At 39.0% G+C, this 27,850-nt stretch overlaps 3 protein-coding genes across 6 annotated transcripts in view; 2 read left to right on the top strand and 1 right to left on the bottom strand.

Annotated features, from left to right (window-relative positions):
• Positions 1-4,740: 4,740 nt before the first annotated feature.
• tmtops3a (teleost multiple tissue opsin 3a) lies at positions 4,741-12,342 on the top strand. 2 transcript variants are annotated; one of them, XM_087178063.1, is made up of 5 exons: positions 4,741-5,125; positions 7,421-7,753; positions 10,899-10,906; positions 11,198-11,431; positions 11,713-12,342. In XM_087178063.1, exons 1-5 carry the CDS (start codon positions 4,741-4,743, stop codon positions 11,935-11,937), a joined length of 1,185 nt encoding a protein of 394 aa, XP_087034189.1. In that variant the 3' UTR covers positions 11,938-12,342. The 2 variants fall into 2 exon arrangements, with proteins under 2 accessions (XP_087034189.1, XP_023277379.1); XM_023421611.2 differs by lacking the exon at positions 10,899-10,906 and having other exon boundaries at positions 7,421-7,749.
• Positions 12,343-14,267: 1,925 nt separating this feature from the next.
• cd40lg (CD40 ligand) lies at positions 14,268-17,780 on the top strand. Its single transcript, XM_023421634.2, has 4 exons — positions 14,268-14,539; positions 15,102-15,129; positions 15,239-15,328; positions 15,479-17,780. The coding sequence occupies exons 1-4, from the start codon at positions 14,339-14,341 to the stop codon at positions 15,850-15,852; spliced, it is 693 nt and encodes a 230-aa protein (XP_023277402.1). The 5' UTR covers positions 14,268-14,338; the 3' UTR covers positions 15,853-17,780.
• A 64-nt stretch (positions 17,781-17,844) lies between these two features.
• Positions 17,845-27,850, bottom strand: part of arhgef6 (Rac/Cdc42 guanine nucleotide exchange factor (GEF) 6) — a 26,351-nt gene continuing 16,345 nt past the window's right edge. The window contains exons 13-22 of one of the 3 annotated variants that reach the window (XM_023421657.2): positions 27,278-27,364; positions 26,790-26,871; positions 26,379-26,494; positions 25,990-26,169; positions 24,778-24,798; positions 22,520-22,616; positions 22,012-22,098; positions 21,736-21,832; positions 21,398-21,452; positions 17,845-20,449 (exon numbers count right to left, since the gene is read on the bottom strand). In XM_023421657.2, coding sequence (XP_023277425.1) covers positions 20,327-20,449; positions 21,398-21,452; positions 21,736-21,832; positions 22,012-22,098; positions 22,520-22,616; positions 24,778-24,798; positions 25,990-26,169; positions 26,379-26,494; positions 26,790-26,871; positions 27,278-27,364 — 945 coding nt within the window. In that variant the 3' untranslated portion in view covers positions 17,845-20,326. Of the gene's footprint in view, positions 20,450-21,397; positions 21,453-21,735; positions 21,836-22,011; positions 22,099-22,519; positions 22,617-24,777; positions 24,799-25,989; positions 26,170-26,378; positions 26,495-26,789; positions 26,872-27,277; positions 27,365-27,850 lie in introns of all 3 variants that reach the window. The other 2 variants (XM_023421656.2, XM_023421658.2) reach the window with 2 other exon arrangements.

A 27,850-nucleotide genomic window follows, 5' to 3' on the forward strand; every position in this document is an offset into this window, starting at 1 on the left:
AACAACTTGCCAAATAATTCTAATACCATCCTCAGTGACATTAATACTTCCCACCATCTTAAACCGAGAGGGAAAGAGAAGCAGATTAAATCAAGTAGCTCCATAATTCCTCAGTCTTCTCAAATAGCAAAGATTGATAACCAAATTAACCTTTTCTCATAATTATGAGATCTTTTCTTGTAATCATGAGATACTAAGTCATAATTATGAGATAAGGGCTTCCATTCGGTTTTATCTTGTGAAAGCATTGCACGATGTTAATTTCAGTAACTTGAAAAAAAAAATAGGAGTTAGGTTACATTGCTTGCAAATATAAAATGATGCACATAATGTTTCATTGTCCTTAAATGCCTCTATTATGCAGAAACTGTCTAATATGAATATGAATATGTATGATAGTACAAACTTCCCCAGAATTTCAGTATGGTCACTATTCATATGGTAATTTGTCATTTCACCACTGAAAACTTACTGAAGATGGTATTTAACATACAGTGGTCTTCAAGACAACACCATTAACTGGCATAATTAACACAAAACAGGACTTGTTTTCCTGCTCAATCCAATTACACCAGCGTCATTAAGACCCAACTCAGACAATATCAGCTTGACAAAACAATCCAGTGATATAATCAGTCAGTAGCTGAACCTTAGCTGTGTCTTTTTAGGTATTCTGAGATTATTTAATTCTCAGAGTTCTTTAATTGATCTTCCCACTCTCTAACCTTTCCTTCAGTATAGTCAATATCTTTCTGTTGATTTTCTCAGAATGTCCTTGATGATATTTCATATGATCTTTGCACAAACAGCTTAAGAGCTAGGAAAAAATCACGGTGAGTTGTTTTTGGTATTTCTACCAGTGTTGCAGATAGAATATTCTTAGTGAATTGTTGAATTATTTAAATCTTTAAAAGGTTAGAAACTTGACAATTAGTAAAATATCAAAAATTAGTATTGGTCTTTGTTGTTGGATTTGTGTCTCCTTTTCTCCCTTTTTCAAAGCAACTGGATAACTGGATCCTCTTCTTAAACTAATATGTATTCAGATTGAATTTGTTCTGTTGCAAATGTGGAGGAAAATCCCTCAGTTGAACTTTGTCTTCAGAGGGGATACAGCTAAATCCCTTTCAAATTTCTCTCCTTCTAGATCGCTTATGTTCTTTACGTTATGGTAAGGACTGATCTTGCATTTAAAGAACTTTTATTGAATGCACATTTAATCTTTAATCTCTAGATGGTAATGTTTAAATCTATTAAAAAAAAAAGGGGTAAACTGCATGGTTCATGCTACAGTTTACGTGAACTACATTCCTCATTGCTTCCTCCAAAGTGGATGTATGATTCTCAGGTTTCTTGCAAACAGATTAAATCAGAGTTACATCAGCTGTATAGAAACTAGTCTTTTTGATTAGTAACGTTTTTGTTTCGTCATTTCAAAGCCACAGCACATGTATTATTGAAACATGCGTCCTTGAAATAAAAAAAAGGATTAAAACTGCCGAAAAAAGTAACAGAACAACTAAACAGGAGAAGAAAAGTAAAGTGATTCTGATTTAATAAGCAGCTTCAACTGTTATCAGCTAAATCATTTTACATTTATACAAATCTGGTTAGTTAAAACTTTTGAAGGAATCTGTAAGATGAGCCCTCTAATGGATCGAATTTCCTTTCTTTAGTGTTAAGAGAGAGGCTTCTAAAAGAGGTCTTGTTCATTGTGTCCCTGGCTGTCTTCGCCACGTGTCAGAGTTTCTCTTTGTCAAACGGACAGTCTCCATGATCCTCATATGACATTCACTTGGAAAATACAGCTCTTTCAGCTTCACTTCAGACAGCATCATAGAGATAATGCATTTCAAACAAAACAATTAGGACAGTGTGGGAACCAAGGAACCATCATCCTTGACCCACCTCAAGGGGCCGAATCACCTCTGTAAGTATCATACTTCACTCTAGCTGCTAGAGGTTTGAGTTTGTTATGTATGTTGGTGCACATACAAATATAAAAATGGATAAAAAGGAGTAAAAATACAGTCCAGAGTATATCTGAAACAAAACCCTGCGGTCTTCCAACTCAAGATCAGAATAAAGGCAGGTGCCTATTAGGAGAACAGTTTATTCCTCTTTGCCTTACAGAGCTCAGAGGGCTCACATGGAGTCAGTGGTGTAACAAAGCCAGAATCAGGAAAGAAGACATAGCAGGTATGGATTGGAGGGACTTCTTATTAACAATTGACAAATCTTTCCGGTATATTTTTTGAGATACTGTATATAGAAAGAAGATTGACAGAAGGTGTGGAGGAGGAACAGCAGACAATCTGCATTTCTCCAGGAGGCAGGCATGGATTCAGTAGCCACTCATGCTTGAATCCATAATCCCTCTTCCTCCCTTGTGTCAGGCATAATCAGGCTGATCTGTGGCTGAAGAAGAAGGGGGGTGTTTGGTGTGTCAGATGAACAATTCTATCCAGTGTTTGAGTCCTTTTATCTGGGTCTAATGAAAAACAATAGTATGACATTTTGCTCTGTTATTAAAGGGCAATACTGTTGTTTTTGCAAATTTAAAACCCCCCTCCAATAAAAATCAAGTGTTCAACCTTGTTAACATGTGCATATGGTGTTTTTTATATAATACAAAACATATCATGAGCGAAATAAGCAAACAATGCCATGGCTGAGTATTTCCAGACAGCCAGGGTTTCATACGTCACAATCCTAAGGAACTAGTCCCGTCAAAATAAACTGTAACCTTGTCAGTACAGAGAGCAATGGTTTGCATTAGCATAAATCTCTGTGAATATAAAACTCTGTGTCAGCCACTGTCATATACAAGCTAACAAACAACATTAATGTAAACAAGATGCTAACTTCACCTATTGTTCTGATGCATCTGCTAGTTGCCAGTTTTGGTGCCAACAAACTTCTCATCAGGATCTGAGTCTGGGTCTGACTTGGCTCAGACATGTAAAGCTAAATCCCTCTGATGTTTCTTCCACTAACCAACTTCATATGCTCTGCTCTTCTCTGGTCAACCTTGATCTAGCAACGGTGGTGGTCGGGGCACGAGGCCTGATACAGAATTTCTCAATAAGGAAGTAAGTGTATATATGCTTCCAGCCAGTGGCATCATTAGGTTCATTCAGAGCTTTGCCCCGAATGTAATTTGAGGGGCAAAAAAAGTTTGCCAGGGCTTGATATCACCCTGCTGTCGAGCCATAGAAACTCTGTGTGTATTTGTGTTTGACCAGTGTTTAGAGAGACAGAGGGTGGGATGACTGTTGGTGTAGGAACTAATGAAGTGTCATTCATGTAGGTAGAGCTTGGTGTTCATTGGTCAGTCCGCTAAGTCACTCAAACTGATGCAGAAGCCACGGGAATACGTCACGGTTACTAATCAAGCAATAAAAGATAAACAAAACAATTCAATCTTCTCAGATTAAATACATAAGCCTATACAGCATATGTTAAACCAGTCTGTTCAATCAATGTTGTCAATAACAGTGATGCAGATCCTGGACCCCCCTGCAAAGGTCTGGGCTAAGCTCCCAGTGTCTTGAAAGCTAGCAACACCCCTGCTTCCAGCCCCTTTTCAGATTTAAAATTGAAAAATCTTTTTATGAGTGAAAACCATGTTAAAGAAAATGTTAATCATAGCAGCTTACATTTTCTACAACTTAGGCTACTATAATAGTACATAAGGCATGGCATATTGTGTCATATTGTTCAGAATGTTTATTTCTGTACTAGCATCCTTTGGTTTCCATTAGTTCATACATTCTTGAATGAAGTAATGAAATAGCCCATTGCTGTGAACATCACTTCTGCTTTTGTTGTTGTCAGATCGATATTATCATTTTATGTCAATGCAGCTGTCTCCACTGCATGCAACAATGACGGAACTCAGTCAACTTTTCTACACGGATCGTCTTAAATGGGTTTCAAGTCTCTGTAACTTTGCATAATGCTGACTGTAAGGACAACTTGGAAAATGGTTACTGTAATTTAAATAGAATACAACACACATAAACAGTGGGTGGTTTATAGTATTGGATGCTGTGCAGAAAGAATGCTGAGCAGGTGCGAAACTTCCTTTGTCGGTGACTTACTTTGTGCTCAATTGAAGCAGCTGTATGCAGCTGCACACAGAAACAGTCTGGCACAGAAAGCAGCAATGAATATGAAATGCAGAGCTTAGCAAAGTCACGCAACCAAAGTTCGTATTCCCTAAGGGGAACGCTGGGAGTAATTCTCTCCAGTGTGACTGTAAAAAATCACAACTTCAATTTGGACAATCATTTGATCTGGTCTATATCTGCCGTGAAAAATTCGAAAACCCAGTGAAGTCGGTGGAACTATGCGAATTTATTTCACGTCTTAAAATAAGCTCAGCACAGTGCCTTGAAAGGCATTGAATTTGCAGCTGGAAAGCAATTAATTGGTGGATTTATTCTATTTACACAGGGCATTGTGATCAAGAGGACTGACTGTAATAACTGGAGAGATTCTAAGAAAGGAAGAAGTATGTGTTTGCGTGAGGCAGAGAGAAGGGGTGGGGGTATTTGCATTTATTGTAAGGGTGCAGGTATAAAGAAGAGCACAGGGCACACTCAACTCTCTCGACTTCTAATAACTGTGTAATAACGGCCCTCGCAGCGCGTGGAGCTGCTGTAGCGGGTCTGTGAGGGACTTTGAGCTTCTCCCTGTGTGTGTCCAGCTCCAGCCCTCTGCTCTCCTCCCATTGCTATGGTCGTCCACATGCGCGGTTGCAATTTCAGCACCACAGACAGTTCCCTCTCCAGCTCCAGCCTCAGCACCGACGCCACCCTGCGGGACACCCCGGCGTCCCACAGCCCCGGCGGGCTGAGCCGGACTGGCCACACAGTGGTGGCAGTATGCCTCGGCTTCATTCTAGTCGCGGGAATCCTCAACAACTTCCTCACTCTGCTCGTGTTCGCAAAGTTTCGCTCTCTCTGGACGCCCATCAATCTCATCCTGTTGAACATCAGCCTGAGCGACATCCTCGTTTGCGTTTTCGGGACACCCTTCAGTTTTGCTGCGAGTCTGCACGGGAGGTGGCTCATTGGAGAGTACGGCTGTAAGTGGTACGGGTTCGCCAACTCCCTCTTCGGTAAGTGACACCTGCAAATATAGACTCTGAATATATCTGTTTACTCTTTCCACCAACTTGTGTTGAAAGTAGTAACTTTTATGATGAATTCAACAAGTTGGGGATACTGACTTTGTTAAAGGCAGTGGTGGAAGAAGTATTTAGATCCTTTGATAATAGTGTAGCAACACTTGGGTGTAGAAATACAAATTTACAAATAAAAGTCCTGCATTCAAAATTGTAAAGTAAAAGTGCAAAACTATTATCAGCCAAATATTAGATATCAAAAAGTAAAAGTACATAGAACCTTTTAGAGTATTATTAATATTAGATCATTATTGATGTAGTCCATGTAAGCTGCTGTAATAATATAGCATACTTTAAATCTTGCAATTTATATGTAAAATCTTAATGTGCAAGTAGCATATAGTTATAAGTATACAGTTAGTGCAGTAGGATCAAAATTACAATACCTCTCTCTGAAATGTAGTGGTGTAAAATCATAAACATAGCATAATCTGAAAATACTATTATCTCAAAATTACAGAACTAATTTCCACCACTTGCTAATTAAAGCAAAAACAACCATGCTGCAGTTCAAGTGTCACCGATTTGAGTCAAACAGAAGGGCGTCAGAGAAGAAAGATTTCTCCATTCATTTTAAATTGATATGTATCATCAATACAGTTGATTGGCTATTTTAAGACCGAAGACAACACTGAGATTCAAAACATAACTAGGCTATTATGAGGCTACACATGGAAGCCAGTGACAGTGAGAGACAGTATACTGTTGCAGTCTATTCATCCTGTGCAGATGATTCAGGTCCAATGTGACATTTTATGGAGTTCATTTGGTTTTGCTCCTTTGACCTCTTATTCTGTTGAATCCTGAGCACCAGCCCCTCTATAGGCAGCATACAGGAACATATACTGTAGGCCTATACGGGGCGTGTAAGAACTATAATGAAATATTTCAGTTCAAAGATTTTAGCAGCTGAGTTAGAAATGCACATCCTGTCTTTGTATTTGTTGGACAAAAGAAAACTTTGTATTATCTCATCATCCTACTGATGCGTCACAGTTAACACACACATTTACATGCCCTTCAATATGGCAAGGCAATTTCATTTATGTAGCACCACTTAGACACAAGGCTATTTAAAAGTGCTTTACAGAGGGAACTGCTAAGTTAAAGGTAAGACATTAAGAAGACATGAAAATTGCATTTAAAAGACAATAAAACAGAAACAAAAGCATTTAAAGGACAGTACAAAAATTCTTTTTCACACACACATCCACAAACATTGTTAAAGGACAAATCCAACCCACAATCTAACTAACCAAGAAGGTTTGACAGTGAAGCTCACTTTTTTAATTATCAACAGTCATTCGTGTAGGTGAGGAGTTGAGGCTAGCAAGATTGTACCTTCTTTATGCAGTCTGAAGGCATTCTGGGAAATGTATTAACGTGACTATAGCGCTAAATGGAATTTCAAGTCCATGAATATCTGTACCAAATTTTATGGCAATCCATCCAGTAGTTTTTGAGACATTTCTCTCAAAACCACAGATTGAAACCTTGTGGTGGTGCTAGAGGAAAAGTCAGCTGTTGATCACCAAAGTCATCAGGATTCAATGTGTATAAACTATGAATATCTCTGGCAATCCATCAAACGGTTGTTCAGATCCCTCAGTCTGGACCAAAGTAGTGGACCAACTGATACACCTTTGTTGCCATCCACAGAGGCAGCGAAAAGGCACAGTGATGACTGCAGCTGAACATCGTGTGAGAAGTGGGTTATTCTTTGAGGGTCTTTTGGTCTTAAGATTTTCTGTCACAATAAAAGGAGAAAGGAACACTTTTCCACACACATTCAGATGACCCACAGTCACCTCAGTCATTTACAGAGCTAGTCTTCAGTGACGTCCTGTCAGTCACTCGTTTCTACACTATAATTACTCCACTAATTTATACAGTACATTTAGTGCCTCACTGTCTAAGATTGGTGAGGATCAACAGCGGTGAGAGGGCACATGTTTCAATAATATCATGTGATGGTCGCATACAGCTTCAAATGAAAGTTTTGCCTTGTTGTAAAGGTATAATATAAAGCACTTAGGTTACATTAGGATGTAATGAAATTACATGAAACTGCAAGGCAGGTTGGGCATGAACTGTCCCTCCACCGAGCGAACCAGTTAAGAATTGTTGGTGGAAAAATGAGAAGCATTGTTCCAAAGATGAACTAAAAATTGCTCTCTGATTATTATATTTAACTTATTCTGTGTGTTTTCTCCTATTTTGCTTCATAAGGGATTGTGTCCCTGGTGTCCCTGTCTGTTCTCTCCTATGAGCGCTACACCACTGTGCTGCGTTCCTCCCAGGTTGACATCTCCAACTTCAGGAAGGCCTGGCTCTGTGTCGGAGGCTCCTGGCTCTACTCTCTCCTCTGGACATTGCCACCCTTCCTGGGGTGGAGCAGTTATGGGCCCGAGGGACCCGGGACCACATGCTCTGTGCAGTGGCACCTCCGCTCGCCCACCAGCATCTCTTATGTGTTGTGTCTCTTCATCTTCTGCCTGCTGCTGCCCCTTCTACTCATGGTCTACTCTTATGGCCGAATCTTGATTGCAATCAGGAGGGTGAGTGCATACTAACCTGTTACACACTTAAAAAGAACTTGCCACATTCAACACATCAGTCGGTCTAACGTGCCTGACATAGGACTAACAGCTTACTAACCAGATGTAAAGTATCATTAACATATCATCTACTGAAAACTGCTTTGATTCACAGATACACCGACAATATTTAAAAAAAAAAAAAAAAAAAAATTTTAGGAGTTGTACAAGTAACTCTTTTACTGACATTATACAAAACACACATAAAACTTGTTTAATAGATTGTTTTTTATGCAGTGTGTTTTATAGGGGACACAAAAACAAAAAAGAACGCATACGACGCAAAGTTTAGGTCAAGGGGCCATTGCTTTCTTTGAATTTCAGTGTTTGTATTATTGTATGTGTACATACTTTCTCATTCATGTGCAAGAGGGAATGGGAACGTCTTCCCATAAAATAGCACAAATGAGAAAATCACTGAAAACAGATGGCAGCTGGAGTTAAAGCGGCTTGGATCTAAATTTAGATACCTATGTGTGGTTTCAGCTACGTCTGTGGTGTATTGACGACTTTTCCACTGAAAATCCTTCCTGAAGTGTTTCCATTCAAATCTATTTCCCCCCTTTTTTTGTCACAGTTGTTTCACATTTCCTTCTTTGTTTGAAGCTTTATTATGTCACTGAAATAGGTGTGGCTGTACCTTTGTTATTGCATTTGCTATGGCTGGACACACTGTACAATCACTTACATTACCTGACAGAAAACCATATACACGTTTACAAAGGTTCAGTATAAAACACATATGGTACAGACTGCATGTATAGAGCTGTATAGGATAATGTGCTCAAAATGCTGCCTTTCACAGTCTGCTCAGCTATAAGCCTTAATAACTCTGATAAATTGGGCTCCATTGTGACTCTTGAGCTGTCAAGGTGTTCTTGAGACGTAAGATCGCAGCTCAGATTTGAGTGATGGCTGTCAAAATCCCACTAACACTTGGTCACATTTTCTTTTCTTTTTTTTTAAGGTAATTTCAAGGAGCATCAAGCCAGATAATCCTAGAGGCCACAGCTCTGTGTTTACAGTTTTACAATCAATTTATCCAGCAGGAGAAGGAATGATGGGCAGCATCTTCAGAGGAGCGAGTGGGGTTTCAGAGCCTGGCAGCATTCTTGAGGGCAATGACCCCCTCTCAGTTTCCAGTGACTCATCCCCATCTCGGTGGGGTTTACATAAGCTTGCCAGTCTCACAAATAAGTGATGATAAAGGGCTCCAAATTAGTGTTGGGTCCCTCAATGCACTTTGCTGCTACTACTCCTATTAATGAATCACCTAGAAGGTATTTTTAGATCGTGGAAGCAACCCGTTACTAATGGATACCTGCTTTTATATAAACACCTCCATTTTTTTTTTTAAGCTCTGTGCACCCGAGGGAGTCAGAGCATATAAGGGCTTTGCTGATTTGATTACTGTGCCATTGAATGGGGGCTCAGCCACGCACTAGTCGCCCTCCAACTGAGAGCCCTGCCTTAGGCTTTTTTTTAGAAACAAGAGCAATCAGTGTGCAGCGCATTCTGGTAGCTTCTCATAGGTGACTGAAAAAGACACGTCAGAAGGAGAGATGACATTTATATCAACAGCATCAGTGTGGATCGAGCTTGGAATTTTTTTTTCTCCACATGACAGCATCGCATTTAGATTGTATTCACCATGCTGTCTATAAAGCTTCTTCTACAAACTCACACATTTTTGAGATTTATTCTTACATAATTGTGTCTTGATGTATTGACAATGGACCTATTTCAACACAAAATATAGAATTTTTTCCAAAACAAAAGGAAAAATGTATTTCCATTTATCTACTGGAGCACAATTCTGTAGCACTCTTGAGTTTATTTATCATATTTTAGTCTCTGTTGAAATATGACAGAATTGTGTATTAGGTCATTTGCTGGGGTGATTTAATTGAGATGCTTGTCATAATTTCTCTGTGGGTAATAGTGAGAACAAGAACAAAAGATCAGCCATGCAGAAATCACTGCTGATTGAACGTCGTCAGAATAGTTATTGCATGATAGGTGATGGAGGACACAAAGCAACAAAGGTTATGACCTAATTACATACAAGACGAAGTTTAATTGAGTGTATGAAAGATGTGCAGTAATCCGACAGAAAGGAGGGCCGCGTTCACCAGGCAGACATTCTCATTCTGAAGCACCCAGATGAGTATAACAACGATAATTACACAAGGCAGTGACCACAGGCGTATGAAATCAATACTGAGGAAGTGACAGTCACGGCAGACGAGGCAGCGCTTTAACCACTTGGCTTTTGATATACCTGAGCTAATTTTAGCCCACAGCCACAGTACATCAGGATGAAACCAGCAGGAAAGATGTAATGAAACACACCAGAGCATGTGCAATGGCCACGCTGCTGCTCACCAAACTTTAACCATGTGGTATTTTTTAATGAGTGCTTCTATGGTTACTGTGACATGACCATTACTGGGTCTTTGATCCACTAGATCCAGCAGTCATTCTTTTGTCTATGAAACAGTGGGGGACAATTGATAAATAGCACAAAATGAAAAAAAAGTTCAGTTTTTTTTTTTTTTTGGCTTGTCACGACACAAAAGAATCCAAAGCCCAAATGGATGTTAAAGCTGAATGATTAAATGATTTCAGTTTACTTATCACGAGCAGTCCTCGGTGAAAGATGCCCCATATCTTTAAAACATAACACCAGACAGGGAAAGATGCTATTGAGTTGCATTAAGGGAAATGCATTATGGGAAATGTTGGATCTAGTGTTTTTGGAGCTTGACCCAAACAAGGCATGTAATCTGTCTCTTTTGAGGAAAGACTAAATTGCTGCAATGCATCTTTAAATCCACTATATCTTGAATTACAAAAAATCTCAACTCAAGGTTCACTCAGCCTTTTCAGAGCACCTCACACCTCACGGCCTTCATCAGAAAATGGAACTTGCTGAGGTGAGCTATGTATAAAATGGGGTAGTGACCAGAGTTGTGATTATAACCTCTTTCACATTGTTCTGATGGGTTTTTATTTATAGAAAAATTAAACAATATTAGTGTAGGTCGCTGCTCTCAACGTGTTGCTTTCATTCATCTCAGTGTCCACAGGTGGGATCCTTGAGAATCGAGGGAGGAGAGTTTCAGCATGCACTGTTGTGTCACAGTGTCTTTTTTGATAGTACCACTGGATGGCACCAATGAAAGACATTTTCAGATACTACACATAGTGTGGATTTAATGTAGTCAATCCCATGACAAACTAAGATAATGAATGCAACAAAATAAAGTAAATAAAGAAACAAAGAACCCACAGAAATTAATGTGGGAGAGGCATTGAAAACATTATCTAAGTCAGTACTTGGTAAAATCTTTGTCAAGACAGGTTTAACATCTGTACCCCTTCCTCTCCTCATTTTTTACATCACCAGGTGGGTAAGATCAATCTGATGGCAGCTCAGCGCAGAGAGCAGCACATTCTGGTGATGGTGCTATCCATGGTGTCCTGCTACATGCTGTGCTGGATGCCCTATGGCATCATGGCCCTGATAGCTACCTTCGGTAAGCTGGGACTGGTCACTCCCATGGCTAGTGTGGTGCCCTCAGTCCTAGCCAAGTTCAGCACTGTCATCAACCCAGTCATCTACATGTTCTTCAACAACCAGGTGAGAAACTTGGGCAGAGTGGTGATTTAAAGGTGACCCAGAATCCCCATCTTCACTCCATTTGTCACTAGACTGAAGTATGTTATGTAAGATCTGTTGGTTGCAGTACATGTGACTGCTCTGCTCTGTTTAATTGTAAAGTGGAGAGGAAGCTCAGTCTCAGTCATTTTACTCTCAGTGTCTCTTTATCGCCCCTTAATCAGGTGTTACAGGCATGAAGTTTACCGCCAAGTCAGTGCTTACTGGAAATGATGAATCCTCTATTTTGTGCTTTCACACAGTTTTATAGGTGCTTTGTGGCCTTGATGAAGTGCAACGGAGAACCCCAGTCTGTTCAAAGAGGGGTGCACCCAACACCCAGGACACAGCTTTCAGGCTTCTTCCCCATTCATAGACAAGCCTCTCTGAGCTCTGCACAACCTCAAATCCACAGCAGCTCCAGAAACGCTGCCCTCTGCAGCCGCCACAATGACCACCACACACTTGTTGTCCACTACACTCCATAAATGTTTTTTTCATCTTTTTCATCTGACAGACTGTGAAAGTTAAAAAAAATATTTGTTTGTTTTTTTTCTGAATTATTGTCCAGAGTCCAAAGTGCAACTAAAAGACACAACTGCCCTCTCTCAACACCTTGCCTTTGATTTTACATATGAAGATGAATGTTACTGTCAACTATTTAACATTTAAATGTAAACTCGTTGCCATGCAGTTCAGCCTCTGCTTAAATGCATATTTAAGTTGATCATCTGTTGATCTTCCATATATGCATATAACTATGTATAGTATCTGTTCTGAATGAAAGCTCTGGAAATGCATTATGTTAGTTTTCTCTCTCGCATGCACATGCAGATATACTGTAAATCAAAGATCAATGAATGTCTTTCATGGTTTACATGAAAATAAACTCCACCCCCTCCTATCAGTTAGACATACAGTATTTAGGTGTCTTTGATTTTGAAGCATCATCCTTGTCTCTCAGTTCTTTTCCTTTTCCACAATAAACAGCCACCACAATTACTACAATATAGTACTGTGTAATATGCCACTTAATGGACAGAATTTAACATATAGAGATCCTGGTTCAACAATTACACGAATATAACTTAACACTATTAATGAAATTATCACATATTGTCTGACGACATTGACGAAAAAGTAGGAAAAAAAAGAGGGTTTATCAACATTTAATATATTCATTGTAAGTATATTCATGTAAATACTGTATGTACATATTTACAGTTGATGAAAATTTGAACCACTAGGGGGAAGCTATGAGCCGTTGCAAAAGACACACGAAACAAGTGCTATTTATATGAACATTTGAAGTCTTCTCCTAGTGGTTGCATTCCCACAACTAGACATATGTGAAAGTACAAGCAAACAATTTATGTTGTTTTGGCTGCATGTGTGTCAGTGTAAATTTTTAGATGAAAAACATTTTTTTATTGGAAAAATTCTACTTAAATAAACTTCAGATCAGAGATGCTATTTTAACACAAATTCATGAATGTATTCTATTGTATAGCATATCTAGTTCTTTTATGGTGTGCACTGTACAGTATACATAGAGTACAGTATATTATACATATTTAGGTTTTTTAGGTTTAATGTGGTTTAAAAGCACCACCTGTACTGGGTTAACTTTAACCACGCAGTACCAGTGGATGAAGAAACTCACATTTCATACTAAATGTTATCAGTTCAACATTCAAAACTGCAAAGGATAAACATATTATTAACAATCAGTAACAAATATTGTCATGAAATTTTAAGAAGAGTTAGAGTAGATGATAGCAGTGGTATGGCAGCAGTAAAAATATCACTACCACTAAGTCATACAACCCATTGTCTTGGGTGGTTTTCTACTCACTCACTAACTCAGTATTGCTGTGATTATGATTTTTAAAATCTATCTCTCTAGCTACCAAGCTATCTGTCACTCAGGTAAAAGATCCTAAGCTGCTTTCTGCTTTTACAGCACTCTGTGACTAACGGGTTGAATATGCCACATAAAAAAATGTTTCACATTAGCTTGAAGAGACTGTGTGGGTACAACGAAATTAGCGGGTCACATACCAGGTGAATGTGCCACCACAACCAAGTACAGTTCACATATTCTGTGGTTGTTATTACATATTGACAAACCTGTCATTTCAAATTGAACTGAACTGAACAGATTTCAGAAAGCTCTTAGCCGTACTGACCTGGCATTTGGCCATTGCATATAGTTCTTTGAAGGTGTCCCTTCTGAATTCCATGTAAAGTAAATAACCAAATAATCAAAGCAACTTTGTAAAAATTTGAGAAAAAACTCCTTGGTTACGTTTTGGAGTGCATGGTCATACAGTCTGATTTTGTGTAGTGGTCACTGAACCATGACATTGATTTTTTATTAAGAGTAGTGTGTGTAGTAAATGTGTACTTTTCTGCTTTTAGTATGACTCTTTAAATCATATCTGTTTGCTGCTGCTGCGGTCCTTTGTGAGCACTTAATAAAAAGGCATTCCAGTACGCTCTGTGTAATGTTGCCAACTTTAAATTCTATTATGTATTGTATGTCATACATTATAATACACTTCATAGGAATTTGTACCCTATTTGCCAAAAACAGGTGAGTTGCCACACTGATACAGAAATACTGAGTAATGCAAAGTCACATTTTGAGGAATTTAGGTACACATGTCAGAGAGGAAGGGAAAAAAATGCAACAAGGTATTTCACATGCACACATACACACATGTACTCACCAAAGGTCACATCTCTTTTGGATTTGTACCATGCAGACTTCAGAGCTTCCAGGAAGTAACAAGAGTAAAACTCAGTTGCTCGAGAGAGCAGCAGTTCATAAGTGCATGGGATGTCACGGACACCAGGCAGATCTAGATTTCACCGCTCCTCTCTACCATGATCAACACTTACCAGACCAGCCTGGCTCCACCGCCGGTGCCGCCGCGCCTCAACAGGTCTCACCCGGTCCTCATCCCAACTCCCCTTCCATCACCAGGCCACAGCAAGCCTCTCATCCGATTCTTGGTTGGTGTAGTGGTGCTGCATTTATTGCTGTCTGTCGGAGGATTCATCTATCTGTACTACAATGACAAAATGGTAAAAAGTTTCTCTTATAAACAAAGATTTTAACGAAGTACAGTTAAGATGTCTTGGTTGCAATTACAAAGTAATATTCCAAGCCATTACAAGTTAAAACATTTTACTTTGCATTTACTTTATAAAGATGATAACTTATAGAAAAAAAACAATATTGTTAATGAAAAAATTTCAACTTCAATTAGTATTACACTTAAAAACCAAGTTTTAATTTAATTTAATTTAGTTAATTTTAGATTACAACAAACAAAACTTTTTTATTACAGATATCTTTCAGTTGCATTTCTAAACTAACACATGAAGTAACTGTCTACAGCACTGTGAATGGTTTTGACCACACTAAGGTACTGAAATAGATCTGTCTAAATTCACATATTTGAAACACAGGAAATGCTCTTGAACAAGCAGGTTAGGTGTCAGTACAGTATCTTGTTACAAGGAGAGCATTTAGTGAACAAAGAGTGGAAGCCGTATGCTTATGAATATTATACATAAATAATAAGTTTAATAGGGAACTCTATGTTCAGGATGTTTTACTGATCTACTTTATTCATTCCTACAGCAAAGACCTCCCTCAGCTGAAGGACAAGGTAAATTCATTTCATTTATTTCTTCCTGAAAGTAATTTTATACATTAAGTTGATTACAAAAATCCACTCTGAAAAATGACTCTGACCAGATGTTTGTTCTTTTCTCCAGCTGCTTTTTCCTCATCAGAAGAACAGAGAAGTGCCTACAAAACCTTGGCAGGCATGGTAGTCGACAGCAAAGCACCAAAGAAATCTTCAGGTAAGAAACTATAAAAATTACAGATTTTGATTTTTTTTTAAATGCAACCATAAATAGCTAAAAATCTATTTAGAAGAGTAAAATATTTTCAATAATAATTGATATAAAATGATATATAAATAATATAAACCCTTCCCCCTGTCTCTCCAGCTGGCTATCTCATGTGGGACATGGACCACTCAATTCGTAGGAACATCAACTACTACCACAAGAGCTGGCTGACTATCCTGCAGTCTGGTGAATACTACGTCTACTCCACAGTGACCTTCACCAAGAGCGACTTAATGGCCCCACTAGCCAGCAGAGTCAAGCTGAGGAAAGACGAAAAAGGAGAAGAGAAGACTGTGATGCAGGCCTCCTGCAGTCTGCACAGAGAGAAAGAATCTATCCCTCAATTGTGCACAGCCACGCATGGAAGGGTGGTCACACTCGAGAAAGGAGACCAGCTCAGTGTCTGGGTACAAAACCTTTCACTGGTGGACTACGATGACATAGCCACAACCTTTGGGATGTACAAACTGTAGGACTTCTATATGAGCATGTGCATGGACCTAAGCTAAAGAGTGGGAACTCAGTAAATGGATGGACGTGGATATAAATCTACTGAGAACACTGTTAAATACTCGGGACTGATAACTTTTTTTGTGGTTTTGAGACACAAAGACCACATTCCTAAACTATAATTTATTAAATTCCATATACATGTGTGTTATTGTTTGTTTCTATGGTAAATTTATGAATGGTTCTGTTCTGTATTTATTGATGTAAATGAGATTGTATGGATGTGAAATGAAATTCTTATATTTAATCTAAAATTATTTCTATATATTTCTTCTCTTCTCATCAGTTTTTCTTGCATCTGCCCATTTAGACATTAGATTTAAACATCTGGTCTAAAGCACCACATATTAGATGTTGCCAGTGTTGGATTACACAGCTACTCTGTGTGCATGTACAAGAATGGAGCATATCTGAATGAACATGCAGAATATTTTAAATGGTGAAAAGGAAAGGTTTCTGTTAAGAAAAAAAATCCTAAAAAGAATCAGTGTTGAGATGCTTCATGAGTCAGGATTAGGGACAGGGGATCAGGTGAATTTATACAAGTTAAAATCATCATTAACACTGCAACGTTTGCTGAAGACCATCAACACTCTTCCTCTGACTTACCCAAAATGGTCCTCCATTGGCTACTCAAAGATCAGACAGCAATCGTATCTACTGTAAAGTGCAAAACCCTCTAGTTCAGCCTGTTCCGCTGTGGTCTGAAATTAATCTAGGAGACAAGAAACCACAGAGCGTAGTTGGATTTTGTCATGATGCTAATCCACAAGAAACAGGACCACTCAAGAAGTGGGTTACCACTTGAAAAGGTTAACTAATCTTAGTAATGTCGATCTCTCATAAGCTGTACACACACATCAAACTGCATGTTGTTTTCAGTGGTACAAGAAAGATCACCTTGGTGGGAAACAATTACAGTATCAACATGTGATTATTTTTAGAAAGTCAAGACTACAAATCATATACGTGTTTTACTGCTGACAGTTTTTCAAAGCAAGCTGCAGATTTTCCACTTTTGTAGTATTTTTCCTTCTTTCCAGGGAGCCAGTGGTTTCCATTGATTTCCATATGGTGTATGAGTCATAATTATTACAAAGCAATTTAAACTTGTTTCAGGTGTGTCATCAATCACGATGAACTTAAAGTTTTCCTTATTGACATGTATGAGTACAGTGCCTCACAATGACAAGATTTACTGTAATGTATTGCACTACTCAAGAAAGACTTGTGTGCCATTTGATTTTTACATTGTATAAAATTAAATTTAGACCAACAGCTGCCTAAAAGGTGGGAAAAATTATTCAAAATTCTGAAAGAGCGGTTTGAAAAGAACAGTTTGAACTACAGTTCTCAGTAACTGTTCTGGATTCCTGGTAAATGAAAGGGTTAAAACATGAAAAAATGCCAGTTAAGATGCCCATGTGCAGGTTAGACGCTGCCCTGCTTTTTCATTGAAGCACTGGTCGCTCCTTATCCTACAGGTATGAGTTAGAAGTAACTTTAAGCTGCTTGGTGACTAATATAAGATTTTAAAAATACTGGGTGAGTAATATAAAAAAGTTCTACCCCCACCAACCCATCAAAAGTAAAAATGTGCAGTGCAGTGCAGATTCAAGGTTAGCACCACAGACATTACAAAACCTACCAGTGTTTCACACATGGAAAATTTGAATATCTATAGAGGTGTGTACAGATGCAGAGGCGACGAACTCTCACAGGATGTCATTCTAGTCACTCCTTCCATAAAGGGTTTCTTGCTACCGAATCTGAACAACCTACAAATTCCTGAACCACACATGTGCTGAATGCTGCATGGAAAAGCCACATTGGTGGATTTTCCAGTATGAATAAAAGGAGCACACAGTTTATGCTGTGTGGTTGAAACATGTGTGAAATCTTTGGAGTTTTCCATTTCTCGCTTTTTGTAATTGATGTCAGAAGCTAAACTCCACTTGTTATATTAAATTTTTAATAAAAGAATGACCATACCAAACATAAAGTACAGAGTGTCTAGAAAAAAAGCATTACAATACTTGCAACAACAATAATTGCATAGAACAACCTTTCAAAAACAATACACACAGTGGTCTGGAGATGTCATTTCAAATAAACAAGATGAAACCGGAGTTTAGCCCCCTCCCACCAGTAAGTGCTCACTGAGGCTTATGGGAATTGAAAACTACAGTATGTTATACTTAATGAAAACAATTTAAAATACAGAAACAGCAACAACGTTAATCTCAACAGCAAAGATGATCGTACATCTGTCCAGGCAGCAGAGCCTCTGTTAACGCTGAAGACAGTCTGCTTGCTAACTGTGCGTCCCAGTAGGAACAGCGGTTAAAGATCAGTCACAGCAAGAATTCACCTTGCTTTAGCGCACTCGAGCAAGACAGTGACTCTGCTGTAGATGTACCAGTGCTGCCTTGTACCCTACACAGTGCTCTGACCTCCCTGTAAAGAGGTGCACGCAAACACAGCACTTCCCAACAGGGATTGTACAGTATAACAATATTATTACATTTTGTATCATTTGTAATGAAACCTGGGACCTGCTCTGTTGTCTTTAAACAATCATCAATACCAAGAGACTTGATTAAATAAAGGCAAAGGGAACATAATGAACGGCCTAACTGTGTGGTGGCTAAACCACATGGCCTGGCCCTTTTTGGTTAATAAATTGGGTTAATTCATTCATTATTGCAATTTCTCCAAATCTGGCCTACCATGCTGGGGCTAACCCAGAAGTCAGTCAGTAAAGCAGTCACTTATTGCATTTCGATAGCATCCACTGCTGCTCTGCAGCGCAGCAAGAGTAGATAACAGTGTTGACAGTGCACACACTCAGCCTCATGAGGAAATGTACCGCTGTATCGCAAAGAGGCTGCATCTTAAACAGCACACAGAGCCCTGTTTGTTTTTCAGACCCAATATAGACCCACTAAGCTTGAGCCATTCTCATTAAAATATTACTACAATCCATCTCTGACACTTTCAACATAAATCATGCGTTTAGTCCCAGTCTGGTCTTAAACTCTCAGGTTTATCGACCCCTTTGGGAGGCACTTAAACAGTTGAGCTCTAATCTACACCGACAAATACATTTTCTCTGTTCATTTCCTCAGTCTGTCTCCATCAGCTCTGCAGGAACCCACTAGGAGGCCATAGAGGCTGCAAACAGAAACCTCTGAATTGTCAAGTCAGACTGATTATTAAAGTAAGTTTTCCTCTTTTGTGATGAAAAATGCTAATTTTTCCCTTGGCCAAAACATATATATATAACAGATATTTTTTCTGCCTTTACATATCAGTGTAGTTTAATAAAATTCCAGACAGATGTAAAGGCAGCAGAACTATATCTATAAGGCTAACACCACAATTAAATGCTTGGGTGAACAATAAATAGGAATATTTCTTATAAATCCAAAATAAAGCCAGGCTATGTTAATAATATGGTAAAATGATAATATATTTTAGTAAGAGTAGGGGTGACATATCTGTCATTATTTGCATACTCTTATATAATAAACGATACAAAGTTAAGCCTTTTCTATTTTATTATGCAGCTGCATCCCTGATAGCTTTGGACTATATATCTGAATATCTTGATTATCACACTTCTGATGCAGAATTCGTACTGTAGAAACACTGTACATTCATGCAGTTTAAATGAAAAGTCAAGGGCTGCATTTGGAAACAACTGAATGTAAGACAATGAGCTAACCTTTTGGATTTGCTTAAACGCCTACAAAAATGCCTGAAACTTGTGTATGTGAATGTCCAGAATGTTGCAAGAATGCCAATCGCACATGCTCATGAAAGCTCAATAAATCCATTTCCCCGCTGGGGGCCCTTGTGACAAATAAAATGTGACAATGACAGAAATGTCTTGATGCAATGAGAAGAACATCAGTCCCCTTGGTAACAGAAGTGCATGCAAAAGAACACCCATTGGACTTGATGGCTTCGTGCTCCTTTTCTCTTTCCAACTGAAGCAAAAGAAGCGGTGGAGAATTTGTTTTGTCCTTGTCGAAAAATGGTTCTATTTGCTGGGGAGTGTTCACAGTGCCAGGAGCTGAGAGGCAGTATGTTTGAAACATCCCATTTCTTTTTTTTTTTCAGTCTTGGTTTAGCTGAGCTGCTTCAGGAGGAAGCATATTTGCTGTGTCATCTAGTGAGGCTGGATCAGGAAGACAAAAAAGATTTCATCAAAATGTCAAATCAAACTCCAGCTCTTGAAGAGAAAAAACTCCAAGTATCATCGTCAGAGTCCAACTCTGCTATGTGTGATTGAAATATGGAGACGCAACATAAACAGATACACAAATACACATGCACACCTGACCCTTTCTGTCCCTCTGCAAGCATGCTTACATAAATGTACCCATACACACACACAGCCACACCAGGATGAGGATGATTGTAGGGATGTGCTCAGTGGCTGCCGTCATCCCAAGAGCAATCATTCTTCTGCTTGGCCAGTTTTCGGACCACTCTCTCCAGCTCCTTACGAGACTTCTGCTCCTCCTCCAGAAACTGCTTCATCCACTTATTCTCCTGCAAGACATTCAGATAATGACAGTATTTAACAGACTGTGTGGTCATTGCTTCTTGCAAGAAACTCAAATGCACAGGTCCTAGTTAGCATTTATAAGCAGCATATTAATAAATATTTATTACTTAAATATTTAATATTTAGATACTACAATTAATTTTCAATGTCTATAAATAGATAAAGAGTGAAAATATAGTAAAACACAGTTGTTACAATATAAAATATGTCTTTATAGGAGGAGATACAATTGTTGACAAATATTGTACATTAATAAACACTTGTCCTTATATTGCACATTGAGTTTACGCCTGCCGTATGAAATGTGCTGTATAGATAAAACTGACTTGACTTATATTGGGTTAACTATATTATTGGGTGTTATACAGCATTGATTTAATGTAAATACAGAGCTTAAAAATGCTAAATAAGGCTAGATAAATTGAAAACTAGTAAATAATGCAGTAATAAATGTTTTATCGGTGGCATGTTTAATGTAAATTTGACTTAGACTTTCTCAATTCATGTTAACATAGTCTTGAATACTTTTATTTATAGTTTTCAAATAATATAAATTTAAATTTTCCCTTGAAAATCTATTGTGGATCTACTTTTACTGTTATTTTTGATGATAAAGTTTACTGTAAATTATCTTAACTTATTTACTTTACTAAGACAAAACTTTATCAGAAAATGTTTTTTATGTGGTTATGTAAAAAAAAAGTGAGTGTCATCAAACACATTGTTTTCTGATTTTTTCCATTTTAATGTATTGATATCTGCACCCCTCCCCAAAACCACATTCAACCACATCTGTAACCAACTAAGAATTAAAGGAGGAGTAGGACACAGGAGTGTGTCGCTGGCGTGAAGAACATTGTCTCCGTTGTCTCAACACTGTGTTAGTGAAACATTTCAGCACATTCAGTACATTAGTTGGACAAAACTCACACCTTTTTCAGTTCATGAACCTCATCCTTTAAAGCATACACAGCATCAACTAGGCTCCTGAAAGAAAGAAACAGAAAATACAGTAATTTAAAAAGTAGTTTATTTGATAAAATACCATTGGGTAACACATTTGTATATCAAGGTTATACTGGCTTCCGAGCCAAGGTCATATTGTGTGAAGATTCATTCCTCAAATGCCTCAATAGGATCAATATCATATTTCTGAATCTCATTACACGGAAGATCTGGATCCAAATGCAAATAATGACAAATCCTTTTTTGTCACTGCCAGTACAACCAGTAAATGAAAACCTGTTCTTCAAAGTAATAATATGCTTACTTTTCCTCAATAACTGTCTGCCCGTTGCTCTTCATCTCCTCAACAATGATCTTCTCTTCCTCTGGGAGAAGCACTTGAGGGATGCACTCTTTCCGCACTGCTACACACACACACACACACACACACACACACACACACACACACACACACACACACACACACACACACAAATTAATGGGAAAGCCTGATTCATGGCCGAATCAGTTGTTGAAGACGTGCAATCGAAGAAGGCATTAAACTAACAAATTTATCCACGTTTCTTTAACACACACACACCTGTGCTGGTCTGGTGCACACTGGCTCCTGTGCAGTACGCCTCAATCACCCTCAGTATCTGAGCATCCTCCTCCAGAGCGACCGTGCCTGATAAACATCAAGGGTTTTCAATATCATAAATAGAAAATTAATTTCCTTTTCTTTTTGTTTAAGTGCAGGCGCTTGACACAATCCTCAAGAACAAATACATACAAATAAGAATTTCACAATTTGCAACGCGAACACAACTCTATATTATTCATGTAAAGAATGGGCTGCACAGGCCTCAGGTCTGGACTACTGATTTCCAAGATGACCTGCACAACACTTGAATGAGTGTTTTGTTAAAATGATCAAAGAAATTCCAGTGATATCTTTGCTGTATACTTGACTTTTACTTCTGCTCAAATCCCATATTTCAGATTTACTTTCAATATCAACACAATCATAGAACTACAAATTATTTTTTATCAATTATTTAAATTATCATGATAATTAACAACAGCATTAAAATCAATCAAAGTCCTACTTTTCCTTATTTGAACCTCGTCGTCAGAAGGCTTCCGCTCCTTCTTCCTGTTGCCGGGCAGGAACTTCTTCATGGGCCGCGGGCTCTTGCTGGAGTCCTGGAGGAGTGCAACATTAAATTGAGTCCATCTCTCTTCACACACACATAAACACACATACTGCTACACACACCTGTAAAGCCAAGACTCCAAAAACCAAACAGAGTGCAAGCTCACAGGGACGCACATCCCGTATAAACAAACAACATCAAGGAACAAAATACCATCAGCAAACAAGGCAGCAAGCATATGGTGATGACTGTGACCAAACCACCCACGTAATCCATCTGTGCTTATATGAACAAGCCCAACAGGGTCATAGTGTAACAAAAAAGAATAAAGAAAAACAAAGATTTTTTTTAAATTATTTCCACATTTTCTGAAAAACATTTTGCACGATCACTGACTTCAGTCAGGACAGAAGAAAAAATACTTCACATATTCAAGCTTTATATTCAAATGTTTTACGAAGGGAGCAAAGGAAGTCGAGATGTTTTATATTTTTCTTACACGCTATCAAACATGTACTCATTATGTGGTTTTATGAATGAAAGATTGTCTTTTTTTCTGTTGCGCTGATTTTAGGGTCTGAAAGAAGGTGCTACGACTGTTTCCTCTCCTGAGCACATTAAAAGCTGAGGTGTGATGAATAATTAACTTACTAGAAATGAAAAACGCTGATGTGCTTACACCAATGTGACTGTGTAATCCCAACCTGTGACATAATGTCTTAAGACTTTGCATGATGTCATTTGTACCATGTCCCTGTCTGGAACGGAGAAACTCAGGCAAACACGCAATGGGAGGTACAGGTAGTAAACCCACTCTACCACACACACACACATAAGACTCAGGAGGAAGAACTGACTGAATCATTTCTCTCATTTCTCCGCTGAAGAGCCTCAGGGATTCACGTCATGTAAGAAACTCACACTCAGCGCAGAGGTTTTTTGCTCACTGAGCGCTGGCGGCTCAATGTGTGTGCCACAGTGGAGTGGTGGATGAGGGTAGTGTGCCAATTGCAATTCAGTGGCACGCTACAATTTTGGTGCCAAGACTGGCTGCGTTTCACACCATCCAAATGCTTGGAATACATCAGTAGTGGATTATGCGCATTGCACGTGTTCTGTGATATTTACATCACTTTAAAGCTGAATTGTTGATTTTTGCAGCCACTAAAAGACGAAATTAGAAAGATGCTCACAGACACAAGGAGTTTGGAGTTTTGTTTAAAGTAGGGCTGAATGATTTGTAAACAAAAATCCTATTACAATTATTAGGGCAGATATTGTGGCTGTGATTTGAGTCATAATTTCAGATGGAGCAGTCATTTTTGAATTTCATTATTGCTGGAAAAAAAAAAAAATTAAATTGATGAGATATTTATTGGGGTGTTGGGGCTTGTACATAACGTAAAGGAAGATGCTTGTTCCTCTGGAGAAAATGCTTTGTAGGCCAGAGCGTCTCTGTAGCACCACAGTGCTTCACTTGTGGTGTGTTATGACACATATTACCTTTATCAAAAAAATTGCAGCTCCTGTGATTTGGATATCGCACTTTGCCATATTGCGATTTCAATATTTCGATGAATTGTTCAGCCCTAGTTTAAAGGCACCAGGTGAATGATGGATGTATATCATTGTGATAAAACTGTAAACCATTATGCATGGAAAACATAGTTCCCACCAAGTTTGCCAGAAACATGAAACCAACTGAAAAAGAGACATAGTCTAAACTATGACAGCTTATTTGGGCTGCTGATCATTCAAATGTGACACGTGCAAATACATTCAGAGGTGAATGACAGTAGACTTGTCTGCACTTTGCACTCAATGCACTGATTTCCAAAAATAGCAGCCCTAGTAGAAATTACAACTTTTGCATCAGAAAAGCTTTTTGGTGTGAGTGACACTTTGAGTCACAACAGGGATTGAGAGAGAGAAAATAAATGCAGACACGCAGAGCCACAGGAAACAGGAAACCAACAGATGACAACTAGGGAGGAGTGAAGCAAACAGAGCAATGGCATGCCTGCTCAACACTGGGGCAAACGCACGCACGCACACACACACACACACACACACGCACACACACACAGACACACACAGACACAGACACACACAGGCACAGGCAACCCCATCCCACCCCCTGAACCCACATCCTTACCCACACCCACACACACACACACAGAGACACACACACACGCGCACACACACCTTACCTTCATGATATAAGACATCCTCTACAGAAGGCAAGATGGAGAAAGAGAGAAAAAGGGGAAATGTGCATGAAAAATACGATGAGAGAAGGATGTGATAGAGAGTTAATGGTGAACATTTTCACACCTCCCCCCATTCGCCTATTCTTTGTCTGTGCAGCGTAGTGTGATTATTTTATGTAAAAAAATAAATAAATAAAAAAAATTAAAAAAAGATATGTGGGGCTATGGAGAAATTGGCATCAAGAAAGTTATGCATTCTGAGGTCTATACATGCAATCTCTGCAGGGCAGAGAAGAGGACTGTGGACAAGAATGAGCTCCTGTAGAAGTATATATGTATATATAGTGTGAAAACACACAGAGAACGCAGATACACTTTATATTCAACACATTATTAGACTGTGAGAGTCCATAACAAGCAAAAGCTGAAAGTGCTGATTATGTGAAAGCTACTGCCTCCCACGTGGACCAGAGTGTGAACATCGTCACATTCACCCAAAACAAGTTGCTCATGACCAGTGGTTCTCCAGTGCCAGACAGACCTGGCGATTGCGCTGCTGTTACTGGAATAAACCTCTTCAGAACAACAGCATAGCCCGCCATGTTCCAGACAAACCCGCACCAGTCAGTTCAAATCTATTCCAGCTACTGCATATTGACTACACTGCGCTACATATTGATATTAATCATGTTTTGCTGCCACCTTTCACAGTCACCATGTACTTTATCTAGCTGGCCCACGCACTGTTCAAACACTGAGGGTTTTCCTGTTGTCATTACAGAACAGAACAACGTTTTGAGAGGCTGTGACCACATATTTGAAGTTAAATGTCAAATGTCACTAGGGAGTGTTTGATTAAGGTTTTGTTGTCTTGATGAAAAATACCCAAAACATTAGATATTGAATAATAATGTTCCTCACACACTGGTTGGATCAGTAATCTCTACTCATTTAATTGGGGTACTTATATCTTTTATTTTTTACGCCTAATGGGCGTCAATATTACACCAATTAATGGATTAAAGGTGGGTGTGTCAATTTTACTTGTGTTGCTTGTGCGTTTGGTGGAAAAAAAGAAAGGGGGACTGAGGGGGGCTTGTAGAGAAGGGGGACTTCTTGTAGTTCATGAGAAACGACTGACTGCATGACTGCCTACCAGAGACGCATATTAAGTTTGTGTAGGTTTGTTTGTGCAGCACAACATCCTCCTACCTCTTTGTAGCCCAGTGCGGCAGAGGGTTTGAGGGGAGGCGCGGGGCGAAGGCAGCTGAGAGACCAGGGCTTGCTGATCTTTGGTGGTTCCAGGGGGCCACGACTGATGGAAGTCAGGCTGCCCAGGTGGGACAGGTGAGTAGGAGTGCCGACCATGCTCAGTGGCTTTCCTTCTACAGTCTACATGAGACAGTCAAAGGAAGAAGAAAAGCAAGTGCGTGACAATTATACACTGTGAGTGCAGCGTAAGATGAGTGTTATGTTTGTCACCTCAGGGTGAGAATTTGTTCAAAAGGTTGTTCGCACTTTAGCAGGGCGAATGGATCACTTTTAGTACTGTTTTGACTCTAAACTAGATGTGTGTGTTTGTGAAAGACTCTGTGTGTAACCTTTGAAATGGTGCCTGCAGGGCTGCCTCCTTTGGTAAAGGGCTGAAGGTGCTCCAGCCATTCCTGCAACTCCTGAGGACTACTGCATAACACTGTAATACGATCGATCATGCTTCCTGCAACACATACACACACACACACACACACACACACACACACACACACACACACACACACACACACACACACACAATTCCTTAAGTGAAAGTTAGATATACCAAAACCACAATTACATCAGCTTGTGGAAATCTAAACAAATGTTCACAGCACTGTCATATAAATTGGTTAGCTGAGATTGAGACTAAGAATTTGCAAGTTTCCGACTGCTGCTAAAGATCCGTTATCTTATTACACTGTATCACTGCTCTATCCTCAACTGAACTAAAGAGCTCCAGAGCTTCAGATGCAAACCTGTGATGTCAAAGGCATAGTGGGCACTGTCCGCATCCTCTGCATGTCTTGTTACTGTGGTGCCTGTCAGCGGCAGTCTTCCCTGAATAGAACAAATAAAGAGAGAAGAAATAAGACACTGTATCATATGTAGAGGATTTGCTGCTGTGACATTTTATTACCTGAAGTCAATTAAATGAAATGCACTTATGTGCCCATAAAGATGAAAGCTGATATCCTCACTTAAACATTTAGTGGAATTTATCCATGCACATATTTTTGTAATTATTTAAATAAATAAAAAATCTTCTCTTTTTTTTTTTTTTCAATTGCTTGAATGCTGCAAATGATATTCCATTCACAATCATTTCACTGAGACAGTGACAGACACCCTTGGAGAATATTCAGTTCATGGCTAGATTCCACTGGAGGTAACTAGGAAAATGTTTTGTAATTTGGGTTTGCCATCTTATTAAGGAGGTATGTAGGGGACATACGATGTAGCTCACCTGATAAATAAAGCCACTCATCCGGGGACTGGCAGAAAGCATTACCAACACATTAGGGAATAGCATTAAATAGCGCTCCTCTTTTTCCTGCAAGAGAGAAACAAGAAAGATTTGGTTGCAATGTGACCTATTAGTTTATGCAAACATATACTGCAACAGGTTAGCTGGTTAACCAAAGCTTTCTTCAGTAGGTGTCGTTTTCTAACTATGTCTGAACGGAAGGTGGCTGCAGCTGAACCTGTTCATCGTGTTTCTCATCATAAAACAAATGGGTGCCAGTTTATCTTACATGCACTGATGCAAAACCACTATTACAGCTGACACTGGTATAGATACCAGTTTGGCAAAGCTGTTGCTCTTTATATGAATGGAAAATAAGATAAGCAGACAAGAACTTAGAGTTGTGAAATGATTATGGAGATTGGTGAGGTGGTTGGAAAGTGGTTGGCTGTGATCAAAAGAGGGTGAATCCAAATGTATATGTTGGGCTTTCTTCCAACCACCATCTCAATGTCGACCCCTACACAGCAACCACACAAAAAAGAGGAGTTGGCTTTATAGTGTGCGTCTGGC

This window comes from Seriola lalandi, unplaced genomic scaffold (genome assembly GCF_002814215.2).
Source record: "Seriola lalandi dorsalis isolate HSWRI2012SDOR001 ecotype SW California unplaced genomic scaffold, Sedor1 jcf7180002054673, whole genome shotgun sequence".
In the NCBI taxonomy this organism is placed as follows: Eukaryota; Metazoa; Chordata; class Actinopteri; order Carangiformes; family Carangidae; genus Seriola; species Seriola lalandi.

Excerpts from the sequence above, each read along its gene's own strand:
- tmtops3a (XM_087178063.1), top strand. The coding sequence starts at position 4,741 with ATGGTCGTCCACATGCGCGGTTGCAATTTCAGCACCACAGACAGTTCC. Across the intron at positions 5,126-7,420 it reads GTTCGCCAACTCCCTCTTCG|GGATTGTGTCCCTGGTGTCC; the intron begins GTAAGTGACACC and ends TTGCTTCATAAG. Across the intron at positions 11,432-11,712 it reads ACATGTTCTTCAACAACCAG|TTTTATAGGTGCTTTGTGGC; the intron begins GTGAGAAACTTG and ends GCTTTCACACAG.
- cd40lg (XM_023421634.2), top strand. The coding sequence starts at position 14,339 with ATGATCAACACTTACCAGACCAGCCTGGCTCCACCGCCGGTGCCGCCG. Across the intron at positions 14,540-15,101 it reads TGTACTACAATGACAAAATG|CAAAGACCTCCCTCAGCTGA; the intron begins GTAAAAAGTTTC and ends TCATTCCTACAG. Across the intron at positions 15,329-15,478 it reads AGCACCAAAGAAATCTTCAG|CTGGCTATCTCATGTGGGAC; the intron begins GTAAGAAACTAT and ends CTGTCTCTCCAG.